Source organism: Protomyctophum parallelum (genome assembly GCF_964188405.1).
Source record: "Protomyctophum parallelum genome assembly, chromosome: 21".
Taxonomy (NCBI): Eukaryota; Metazoa; Chordata; class Actinopteri; order Myctophiformes; family Myctophidae; genus Protomyctophum; species Protomyctophum parallelum.
The window spans coordinates 345620-358498 of NC_139713.1; the positions used below are offsets into that span (position 1 = coordinate 345620).

At 44.4% G+C, this 12879-nt stretch overlaps 1 protein-coding gene across 1 annotated transcript; it reads right to left on the minus strand.

Annotated features, from left to right (window-relative positions):
- Positions 1 to 520: 520 nt before the first annotated feature.
- On the minus strand, positions 521 to 12367 carry LOC310879207 (H(+)/Cl(-) exchange transporter 4-like; the record flags this gene model as incomplete). Its single annotated transcript, XM_083793688.1, has 9 exons — positions 12251 to 12367; positions 11692 to 11814; positions 10837 to 10906; positions 9937 to 10017; positions 6560 to 6696; positions 6350 to 6469; positions 5571 to 5871; positions 4167 to 4353; positions 521 to 666 (listed from the first exon to the last, which is right to left on the minus strand). The coding sequence occupies exons 3-9, from the start codon at positions 10870 to 10872 to the stop codon at positions 521 to 523; spliced, it is 1008 nt and encodes a 335-aa protein (XP_083649814.1). The 5' UTR covers positions 10873 to 10906; positions 11692 to 11814; positions 12251 to 12367.
- Between the last annotated feature and the right edge of the window lie 512 nt (positions 12368 to 12879).

Genomic DNA, 12879 nt, shown 5'->3' on the forward strand with positions numbered 1-12879 from the left:
CACACACACACACACACACACACACACACACACACACACACACACACACACACACACACACACACACACACACAGTCAGTTTGTGGGAGGGGAGATAAAAACGGAATAGTAAAGGAGACGAGGCTGGCAGACATACAGCTTCATTCACTGTGGCTGGGCAGATACAATGTATCCACTCAAAGCACAGAAACATCAACGGACAGTGAAAAGGTTAATAATGTAGTAGTAGTAGGTGAGAACATTAGATTGGATGAGGCCAAACCAGCCTCAAATAGGAAGGTCACGCTAATGAGACTAGGTGGGTGGTGTGGGGCGGCGCTAGAACATGACACAGAACTAATATATTTTATGATGAATGACGGCACCGCTCACAGGGTCTGGTCACTAGATGTCCAAAGGGCCAAAGGAAAACTAGATGTCCAAAAGAGCTAATCAGATGACTGGAGGAGGGCGGTTGGTGGTGTCCTACCTGTGACGTTGATAGGGACAATGTCTGTGGGCACGTTCTTGGCCACCTGCCTCATCTTCTCCTCCGGGGTGGGCAGGGGGGGCGGGGCCTTTTTCCACGCCGCCTGTCCGTCAGGCACGTCCACGCCGTCCTCCTCCTCCTCGTCCCCGCGGGGGGGTCTGGGGCCTCATGGAGAGCAGGGACGACGAAGCCGTGGACTGCATGGGGGGAGAGAGACACAGAGAGAGGAGGTTAAAATGAGAGAGCCTGATTTAACCTTGTTGATCAACTGTCTTTGAGATTGGGCTTCAGGCTACACACCTGAGCCTCTGAGGAGAGGACAGGTTTGTGTGTGTGTGTGAGTGAGCGAGCGTTGCACATCTGTGGCTGCTCTCTGTTTACTACTAATCTTCTTCAGAGCAGTTGAGCGCACCCAGAGACACACACTCATGGGTTATTATGTATCCAAAGGCTGTGACCTTTAGAAGCCGGGGGTGTTCATGGTCAATCACACCCGAATGGTTGCATGTGCGCACGACACACGCGCGCACACGCACACGCGCGCTCACACACACACACACACACACACACACACACCCCCCCCATGCAGGCGAGGAGGGGATCTGAATAGATTGTTGCTACAACGTGAATCCTTTTGGATTTACACTTTAAATACAATGTCCCCAAAGGGAATGAACGAGGACTTCCCCATCAGCCATTTTTTTAAATAATTTCTTTATCGTATGCTGTATATATTTGAATTGTTGCCTAAGTAATAATACCTGATTATGTGAATCACGGTCTTAGATTCTATAATAATCATGATGTCTGTCACATTTTACAATTTAGGCATTTAGCAGACTCTCTTAATCCAGAGTGACTTACATTAAGCAAGAACAAAAAAAGCATGGGAATACATCACATAAAAACATTTATCAAGAAACATGCGTAAACTATGAAAGTAACGGTGGAATATCTATATAATGAAACATTACATATAAACTATACATATCAGGGCTCGAGATTAACGGCGTCCCGACGTCCCGGGGACGGTAAAATATCTATATAATGAAACTATACATATAAACTATACATATATACTACTATGCTATACATATGTACTATGCCGTGCTATGACTACATACAATGCAATTATTGCGAACGCAGTGATTGCGAACGCAGTGAGCCACTTACTATGACAGCAAGGACTGAATGTCTGTGTGTCTGTCCCGCTGTTACACCACCCGCCCGCCACCAGAGGGCGCAGCTGTAGCACACACACAAACACACACACAGGGCGCAGCTGTAGCACACACACACAACCACACACACACACGAGCTGCGTTCGCTTCCCGCGTTTGCGCGTCTTACTTGTAGTGCTGTCTACATAACATGCTATAAGTCTGTATCAAAGACTGGGAGTGATGCTGCAGTTCTGACTGCAATGGGAAGTGCATTCCACGGGGCAGCCCGTGCCCTATACCCACACACACTGATTAAGGTAAGCTGTGTATGGTTAATTGCTTCTCTGTGGGTGGTAGGATCCTCCCCTATAAAGGGGAGACTGCAGGCAGAGCTAGTCAGTGATGCTCGGGCAGGCATCATGCTGACAGCCCAGTGAGAGAGCTGCTAGGGCCCAGTCCAGGGGCATAGCCTAGTGCACTTTGGTTATTTTTCCATTGTCCTAAGTTTTGCATTAGGTATTCTTGAGTTCTTCATTTTGTACTTTTGGCCAGTATTGTTTTTGCAGTTTGATATTCTTTCATTGTGAATATCTGCACCGGAGCTGGAGTTTTGGAGAAATAAAATCCACAAAAAGCATCGCTGACGTTTTTGGAGCCTTGGCCCTCGGGCAACTTCACAATGTCCTTTTGCTTATTCCACTGTTGTGGATTTGAGAAATGTGTATTTGTACTGTATTTAATGATATTTCATTAATTGATCTAATGACCATGTTGTGTTGGTTCCACCCACTGACTACTAACGTGAGTACAGCATCTTGCAATGGGTCTGGTCCACAAGATTCGATACACCACTAGGATACCCATGTACCTGTCTAAATACTTCCTTAATGTAAACGAAGTCCACACCCACAACACCAGAGGGAGTGCAACAAACCATGTACAACCCAGATTCGGCACAAACAAGGGACTAAATTCTTTTCGCTCCTATGCCACCAAAATGTGAAACGCCCTACCAACAGTCATTAAGACATGTGAATCCCTTGACTCCTTCAAAACCGCTCTCAAAGGGCACCTACGGATGGCTGCAATTCGAAACTGGCCTCTGTCAAATCTGAATCCCCCTACCCCCCCCCCTTTCCCCTCACTATATGTATCTTTTCCCTTTTGCTTCCTATATGATGAATTCCTGTTCTGTTCTTTAACTACATAGAAATGTCTATTTGTATGTCTCTTAATGTTTTGATGAATTGAACAATGTGCCTGTGGACCCTGTTGTAAACAAGTGTAATGCTTAATTGGGTCGTCCACTCACAGTTAACAGTCTTTGTATTGAGTTTGTACTTGAAATGTACTGTAATTCTACAAACTGTTAATAAATATTTCAATCAATCAATCAAACCCGTGGCCGTGGGTGTCTATTTAAGTGGGTGGATCACTGACATCTTGAGTTTGACCAGATGAAGAGCCTAACCCTCTAGGTGGCGCTGTCCTACAGGAGGACAGTTATTAAACAATGTTTTTGAGTGTAAAATCAGCCATTACGACGGCATCAAGGCCCGCCAAAATACATTTTAGTCGACTAAATCAACCATAGATTTAGTCGACTGAAATCTTATGACATTTAGTCGACTAAAACTAGACTTAACACCAAGACATTCCGGGTCGACTAAAATGTGACTAAAAACTAAACGAAAACTATACATTCGAGAGACAAAAAACGTCTAAAACTAAAAATCATTTAACCCATTTTGGGGCGGGAACCCCTTTTGGCGTTAGCATTATGTTATGCTTTAGCTATTGAAAAATAGCAGATCTACAAGCTCATAGCGCGCCACCGAGTGGCGCGCTATGAGCTTGTAGGTCTGCTATTTTTGAAAAAAATCGAAGAACGACTGACATAGAAACATAACTTTTTCAGAAAACTGTCAGGATGTAGACGACGTTTTTAGAATCTGATCTCAGGTCAAAACGGGTTAACCCATTTTTTGACCCACATTTGGTGTTAGCATCATGTCGTGCTTTAGCTATTGAAAAATAGCAGATCTACAAACTCATAGCGCGACACCGAGTGGCGCACTACGAGCTTGTAGGTCTGCTATTTTTGAAAAATCGAAGACACTTTTAGAATCTGATCTCAGGTCAGAATGGGTTAATAATGAAACTGTCAGGATGTAGAAGACATATTTTAGAATCTGATCTCAGGTCAGAATGGGTTAATTTTCCTGCGACCAAAACCAACCGACGGCGTCTGTCTCCCTCTCTCTCACCTGCGTGAGCACGGCGAGCGGCGGTGGTGAGGTGACCACCGCTCCGGTGGTGAGCTGACCACCGGAGCTGAAATAACGTTGAGCGGTGGTGAGTAAAAACAGAGAGAAGGGCTGGAGCGGTGGCGGTGGTTTTCTCTTCACCGCGGCTCAGTGACGTCATGTTGTAGTTCGGTGGTCACCTCACCACCGAAAACCCAGACTATGTATGAGCCTTAACACTCACCCAGACAGCCCCCCCCCCACCATGGTGTAGAGTCTAACACTCACCCAGACAGGCCCCCCCCCCCACCATGGCGTAGAGTCCGGGGGTGACGCAGTCGGCTCCCGGGCGGCACCAGTTCTTGAAGATGATCCAGTCGTGGTGGTGGAACGCCATCTGCTCCACGGCGATGCCCACCATGCGCCCGGCGATGGCGCCCACCGCCATGCTGGGGATGAACAGGCCCGACGGGATCTGGGGGAGGGGGAGGGGCACATGGGGGAGGGGGAGACATGTGAGACATGAGACTGAACAATTAACCCATTCTGACCTGAGATCAGATTCATAGAGGTTTCCACTGGACACACACTGACTGTCTGACTAAAATTTATTTACGGCTGTTATCAAAGCAGACCTGGGCTTCCATAACACCTCAACAGTGCCACAGGCTGATCACCTCCATGCCACGCCCCATTGATTGATTGATTGATTGATTTATTAACAGTTTGTAGAATTACAGTACATTTCAAGCACAAACTCAATACAAAGACTGTTAACTGTGAGTGGACGACCCAATTAAGCATTACACTAATACAACAGGGTCCATGTTCAATTCATCAAAACATTTAGAGACGTACAAATAGACACTTCTATATAGTTAAAGAACAGAACAGGAATTCATCATAAAGGAAGCAAAAAGGGAAAAGAAACAGAATATACAGTGAGGGGAAAAGGGGGGGGGGGGGGGGGTGTGAAAATGTGTGAAATAATGTGTTCAAAAGTAGCCCAGACCAAGTAGTAACTGCATACATTAATATACTTTTCAGATGGTCGACATTTCTCGTTTTAAAAAAATCATTTTTTTAGTGGTCTCGTAAAATATTCTAATTCATTGAGATGAATGATGATGATTTTATTTTCATGAGCTGTACTCTGTAGCTCATCAAGATTAAAACAAAAAAATGTTTTAAATACTTCACTTTATGAGTTGAGAATAATGGAATGGAAGTTTCACTTTTTTAATTATATTACAGGTGAAAATGAACTTTTACAAAATATTCTAATTCATTGAGATGGAGCTGTAGAAACAGTTTAGAAGCCTTTTTTCTTTTTAAATGGGCTTAGTTATTTAACCCTAATTTAACCGCAGGAACCCCTTTTGGTGTTTTAAATATTATTATTGTAAATATGTTATTATTTAGCTATTGAAAAATAGCAGATCTACAAGTTCATAGCACGCCACCGAGTGGCGCGCTATGAACTTTCAAAAATAGTGAAGAGGATTTAGAATATTTGTTTTTAATTTTGAGGTCTAATTCTGAGGCCTAAATGGGGTTTAAGAGACGGTATACCTTCATGCCGAACGTGAATAATAATAATAATATAATAATATTTATTATTAATATACCTTCATGCCGAACGTGAATAATAATAATAATAATAATATAATAATAATAATATTATTAATATACCTTCATGCCGAACGTGAAGATGGTGATGACGATCTTGAAGACCAGCGCCAGCGCCAGCTGCCAGAGGGCGCTGTAGACCCCGGAGCCCGCGGGCCTGTCGGGGATGTCGTCCACGGGCCGCGACATGTTGGGGTTGTTGACGTAGTCGCACAGCTCCGACGTGCTGCGCCGCGTGTACGGGTTAGGGAACGCCACCAGGGCCGTGATGCAAGTCACCTCCAGAACCGGGTACCTGGGGGAGGGAACAGGGTTTAGTGTCACCTCCAGAACCACCTCCAGAACCACCTCCAGAACCGGGTACCTGGTGGTTGCGGACCAAATACATATAACAAAGATTTGAGGCACAGTTTCACGACTTTAAAAAAATAGCTTGTAGATCTGCTATTTTTCAACAGTTAAAGTATAACATAATGCTTGGAACACCAAAAGGGGTTCCTGTTTTGAACAGGTTAACGGTGGTTACCTGCCCAGCTGGGTGGTCTTAGAGGTGGTCTTAGAGGTGGGTTTAGAGGTGGTCTTAGAGGTGGTCTTAGAGGCGGTCTTAGAGGTGGTCTTAGAGGTGGTCTTAGAGGTGGGTTTAGAGGTGGTCTTAGAGGCGGTCTTAGAGGTTCCTACCTGCCCAGCTGGGTGGTCTTAGAGGTGGTCTTAGAGGCGGTCTTAGAGGCGGTCTTAGAGGTGGTCTTAGAGGTGGTCTTAGAGGCGGTCTTAGAGGCGGTCTTAGAGGTGGGTTTAGAGGTGGTCTTAGAGGTGGTCTTAGAGGTGGTCTTAGAGGTTCCTACCTGCCCAGCTGGGTGGTCTTGCGCCGTCGGCACCAGGCGATGTTGGCGCGGATCAAGAGGGTCCCCCACAGCCCGCCGAACACGCCCAGCAGGATGAACGGAACCAGCTCTGCCATGTACCTGTTTATATTGGACAGAACCATGTAACCATGTAAAGTCAATGTTAATTTAACTCTGAGAGGGTACAAATGGAACCGTTATTATTCCTACCAGGGCGTGTGGTACTCCACGTAGAACAGCACCAGACGGCTGTTCCCGAACGGGTTGATGGAGCGCAGGGTGAACGCCGCCACCAGGGCGGCGAAGAAGGACCGCCACAACGTCTTCAGAGGGAAGTAGTAGCTCACCTGAGGAGGAAAAGACAGGGTTTAATAATAATCTTTATTTAAGGATATTCATCTTCACAGTTTGACTCCATAAAACGCTTTACCCACATTTTAATCAAATATTCTACGCTGGCAAGATTGTTTTATTACCTTTGCAGCATACGCGGAAATAATTTGTGCTTTAGATCCGTGAAAATGTGGCCGTCAAACTGTTAAGAGGATGGACAACTACTAAGTAAGTAGTCCCACTGTTGATATGCTCTGTGTGGCCCTCAGGTTAATATCGGAGTTTAATTACTTCAGTCTAAATTAGTAGCTTAATGAATAGTATAAAATTGTTATTGACCTTTTTTATGTCCGATGTATGTATATTTAGTTCATAGAGTAACTATAATTGAAGGCATTTGAAATTAAATTAAAATTTAACTTTTCAGGATTCCAAAAATAGCTGATCTACAAGCTTGTAGATCTGCTATTTTTGCTATGAAAGTAATATGCAATGTGGCCCTCCGGAGTGAGTGTGGAACTATAGTGGCCCTCCGGAGTGAGTGTGGAACTATAGTGGCCCTTCGGAGTGAGTGTGGAACTATAGTGGCCCTCTGGAGTGAGTGTGGAACTATAGTGGCCCTCTGGAGTGAGCGTGGAACTATAGTGGCCGTGATGTGACATTTTTCACAATCCTTATTGCTCTCTTTTGTAATATGACCAATGTTTTAAGTTACTTTTATAGGTATTACCCCAGATCTCCACACAATAATTAAGATATGGTAAAACCTGGAATAATACGGAATGTACAGTGCCCCTTGATTTAGAATTAGTTTTGATTTCCCCAGTATAGAGACAATTCTTGCCATCTTAGCTCGTACATATGAAATATGGGGTTTCCAGCTGATTTTGTGGTCTAGTATCACTCCAAGAAATGTTATTTGATAAACTCATTCTATATTTACAGTGAGTGTGGAGTGAGTGTGGAACTATAGTGGCCCTCTGGAGTGAGTGTGGAACTATAGTGGCCCTCTGGAGTGAGTGTGGAACTATAGCGGCCCTCTGGAGTGAGTGTGGAACTATAGTGGCCCTCTGGAGTGAGTGTGGAACTATAGTGGCCCTCTGGAGTGAGTGTGGAACTATAGTGGCCCTCTGGAGTGAGCGTGGAACTATAGTGGCCCTCTGGAGTGAGTGTGGAACTATAGTGGCCCTCTGGAGTGAGTGTGGAACTATAGTGGCCCTCTGGAGTGAGCGTGGAACTATAGTGGCCCTCTGGAGTGAGTGTGGAACTATAGTGGCCCTCTGGAGTGAGTGTGGAACTATAGTGGCCCTCTGGAGTGCGTGTGGAATTTGTGATAATGGGTAGATCTCTCACTGTTTGGGGGTTAGCGGCCCCCAAACCAAAACTGCTCGAGCGAGGGAACCACGACGCAGTGGAACGAGGCTCATCGTAAAGTCGTGTCGCTCGCCACCGCCACACAGAGAGAACGGGAGTGTGTGTGTGTGTGTGTGTGTGTGTGTGATAAAGCTAATCATTGAAGGGTTAGGGTACACGCATGTTGAACGATTATATGTCAATAAAGCTTATTTTGTGGTTGTGTGTGTGTGTGTGTGTGTGTGTGTGTGTGTGTGGTTGTGTGTGTGTGTGTGTGTGATTATACGTCAATAAATCATATTTTTGCATTTAGGACGACGCTGGTGCAGGTGTTGTGTCTGGAGGTAAGATTATTTATTTTACTTGTATTATTTACTTGTATTATTCTAAATACATTAGGCCTGTTGTAATTGGTGAGACTTGTTACATTCAAGTTGGCGTACTGTGTAAATGTATTTTTTTTGCACATCATATAAATAAATATATCTATTTATTTGATGTTTCTAGGTGCTGAGATCAGCCAGCCTCAACCCTCACCCCCCAGATCCAGTCCAGCAAGGCCTGGAAAAGCCAAAGGCAAAGGCAAGTGTAAGAGAAAATACATTTGTTTTGCTTTATTTCTAAAACTTTTACACATCACATGTGACTTCATTCATCAGAATTGCCAGCATAAGAGCATCATTGCCATCTAGTGGTTGTTCATCGGACTACATGTTCGTTATGTTTGCCTAAATGTTTTCTGTGTGGATACATCAGCACATTATTTATTTTACTTAATTATTTTAAATACATGTAGGCATGTGTAGACCGCTTATCTGTACTCGGGGGCAACAGCTCCACCAGATGTCACAACAGTATTGCATTTTATCTAAGTACATGTAGGCCTATTGTAAATGCATATATTGTATTTCTATTAAATAGAAATAGAAATTGTATGTCTGTTCCTGGTGAAAGTAGAGCGTTATATATATGGTATGTCTCTGTCACTATAATAGAGAATATGTTATGGGCATAATAGAAGTGTGCTGTGTACAAACAACTGAAGATAACTACCAAAGGATTTTCCTAGAGGCCTGTTTAGGGTGAAACCGAGCTGTATAAAACTGCCTGTATCTAAAGAATGCAACATGCTACAAACATAATTGTTTTTTCTGGGTAAAGAGGAAATGCTCCTCTTTCAATTGGTATATTCCGTGACATGTTCACATTATTACAAAAATATGCTATGGGTATATAAATGTGACTGGTCAAAACTTTGAGATGTTTTTCTAAAGTGTTGGACTCATTCAAAAGCCTATATTTTGAAAACTGAAAAGGATAGAAAATGTATCTCTTTTCCTGGTGAAAGTAGAGGATTCTAGCTTTCATTTGATGTCTGACATGGTATTGCATTATATAACACAGCATAATGATATGTGTCTTGTAATATGAATGATCAAAAACGAGATACTGAAAAGTGCTAGACTGAAAAGTGCTAGACTCATTCAAATGGCTACATTTTGAAAAGTAAACATGATATAAATTGTATGTCTGTTCCTGGTGAAAGTAGAGTGTTACAGCTTTCATTTGATATATGGTATGTCTCTGTCACTATAATAGGGAATATGTTATGGGCATAATAGAAGTGTTCTGCAAACAAATGAAACGAACTACCAAAGCATTTTCCGAGAGGCCTGTTTAGGGTGAAACCGAGCTGTATAAAACTGCCTGTATCTAAAGAACGCAACATGCTACAAACATAACAAAAAATTCTGAGTAAAGAGGAAAGATTCCCCTTTCATTTGAGATGATATTGTCACATTATGAAATAATATGCAATGGGTCTTCAAAGTTCAATTTCCGGCAAATGAGAAGAATGACTGGGATAAATTAGGGCAGTCAAACTGTTAATTTGAACCCACCTCTTCCAGACTGAAGAGAACTCCTCCAATAGGAGCTCCGAACGCCACCGACACCCCAGCGGCCGCTGCTGCTGATAGGACCTGGTCAGAGACGCATACAGCGGTTTAACGTTTTGGCTGCTTCTGATTGGACCTGGTCAGAGAAACATACACCCTTAATGATTGGACCTGGTCAGAGAAACATGCACCCTTAATGATTGGACCTGGTCAGAGAAACATGCACCCTTAATGATTGGACCTGGTCAGAGAAACATGCACCCTTAATGATTGGACCTGGTCAGAGACACATACACCCTTAATGATTGGACCTGGTCAGAGACACATACACCCTTAATGATTGGACCTGGTCAGAGACACATACACCCTTAATGATTGGACCTGGTCAGAGACACATACACCCTTAATGATTGGACCTGGTCAGAGACACATACACCCTTAATGATTGGACCTGGTCAGAGACACATACACCCTTAATGATTGGACCTGGTCAGAGACACATACACCGTTCATGTTTGGTTACAAAACTCGCCCGAACACTTTTATTAATAATGTGCATTCCTCCATCTTCCATCACACCTATTTTACACATTTGCATAAAACGCAGTCAACGTACGTTGACTACTGTTCTTCACTGAGGAAAGCTGAATCAAAACTAAGCTTTTTTTAAAAGATTTGTTTACAAAAATGTTTAGATTTTCATTATCGTGAGAACGATGGCTTCCATTTTCGCATTGCAACTTTCCAGGACTAGAAGGCCTGCAGTTTTTATTAGCTTGTATTCCCCATCATTAATGTAAGTCGCTCTGGATTAAGAGTCTCTGCTAAATGCCTAAATTGTAAATTGTATGATGACTAAAACTGAGGCTAAATATATTGACAATTTTGTCAACAAATACAAACAAGGCTAACGCCAGGGCTCCACCAGGCGCGTTGCATTTCCGTCGCGTCCTGCTCGCGTCATGGTCTTGATCTGTGTGGCAGAACATAGAAGAATAATACGTCTCGGTTAATGACAGTCAGGTTCAACTGGCTGACTGGCTGACTGACAGTGGGCAGTTCAGAAACCAGTCTGTGTCTCATAGGAGGGCTGTGGGCAGGTCAGAAACCAGTCTGTGTCTCATAGGAGGGCTGTGGGCGGTTCAGAAACCAGTCTGTGTCTCATAGGAGGGCTGTGGGCAGGTCAGAAACCAGTCTGTGTCTCATAGGAGGGCTGTGGGCGGTTCAGAAACCAGTCTGTGTCTCATAGGAGGGCTGTGGGCAGGTCAGAAACCAGTCTGTGTCTCATAGGAGGGCTGTGGGCAGGTCAGAAACCAGTGTGTGTCTCATAGGAGGGTTGTGGGAAGTTCAGAAACCAGTCTGTGTCTCATAGGAGGGCTGTGGGCGGTTCAGAAACCAGTCTGTGTCTCATAGGAGGGCTGTGGGCAGGTCAGAAACCAGTCTGTGTCTCATAGGAGGGCTGTGGGCAGGTCAGAAACCAGTCTGTGTCTCATAGGAGGGCTGTGGGCAGGACAGAAACCAGTCTGTGTCTCATAGGAGGGCTGTGGGCAGGTCAGAAACCAGTCTGTGTCTCATAGGAGGGCTGTGGGCAGGTCAGAAACCAGTCTGTGTCTCATAGGAGGGCTGTGGGCAGGTCAGAAACCAGTCTGTGTCTCATAGGAGGGCTGTGGGCAGGTCAGAAACCAGTCTGTCTCATAGGAGGGCTGTGGGCAGGTCAGAAACCCAGTCCACCAGTGACCCGTCTGGACCTCTGCTCACCTCAGGGATCCCGGAGCCACAGGCGTACGGAGCGAACACTCTCACTAAGGACACGGCCAGGAAGGAGAACAGCAGAGCCCACAGGATGTACAGGAAGTAGTTGAGGAGGTACGACCCGGCTCCCTGGAGGAGGAAGATACAGAATACAGAATGATGTGGTTATGGTTATGGTTATGACGCCCCATCTGAAAACATGTAGTTCCAGGGACCCCCCCCCCCCCCCCCACCAGAAGCAAAGATTTGAGTTAAAAACATTCGCCCTGAAAGAATATATATTCAAAGATTTGTTCCACGTTTCCAAGATTTTAAAAAAATAGCAGAACTACAAGCTTGTAGATCTGCTATTTTTTTCAATAGCTAAAGCATAACATAATGCTATAAACACCAAAAGGGGTTCCCGCCCCAAAATGGCTTAAACTCCCAAACATGTGGGTACAGAATGCTGCTGACTGTGTTGCTGCGAGCTGGGTTTTCTGCACTCAGCGTTGCCGTTCTGAACGGGAGTGATCATTTAGTGGATTGTAGGTTTTGAACAAACCACCACTTAGTTACCACTTACGACCACGTTTATCCAGCCTGCCCCTCTGACTCCACTCCACTGTGGAGGTGGCTGGTAGCAGCCAGCTGAGTCATCGTGGTAGCCTGCCCTACATGTCACGCCAGACACACACACACACACACACACACACACACACACACTAAGGCTGTCCCCGAACATTCAGGGTTCGAATGTTCGCTCGTTAAGGTTGGCACTCGAATCTTAATTTATGGCCTTGAACCATTTGTTTTTTTAATTTTTATTATTATATTTTTTTATTATTATATATTTTTTTATTTTACTCCGAAATATATCTCGGCGAGAATGCGATATGCATAATAAGAGTACTATGTTCATGTTGTGTTTACAATAATTTGAAAGTCCTGCAGACGGCAGAAGAGACTAACACAGTAACACACACACACTCAATGCGCTTCTGAGAGTAGCCTACATACACAGGTGGAACAAATTAATGAAACGATGAAACTAACGATCAAGCTACGCTCTCGTTGCCTGCCAGGCTGCCAGCAACTCATTCAACTCATGGCTCATTTTTATGGAATGATGAGCTCGCATCAGGGAGTAGCTGACCATTCCGTTGCCCTACTCGTAGGATATTTGTGCTGCACCCCTCCCGACGAGAGTGCTGC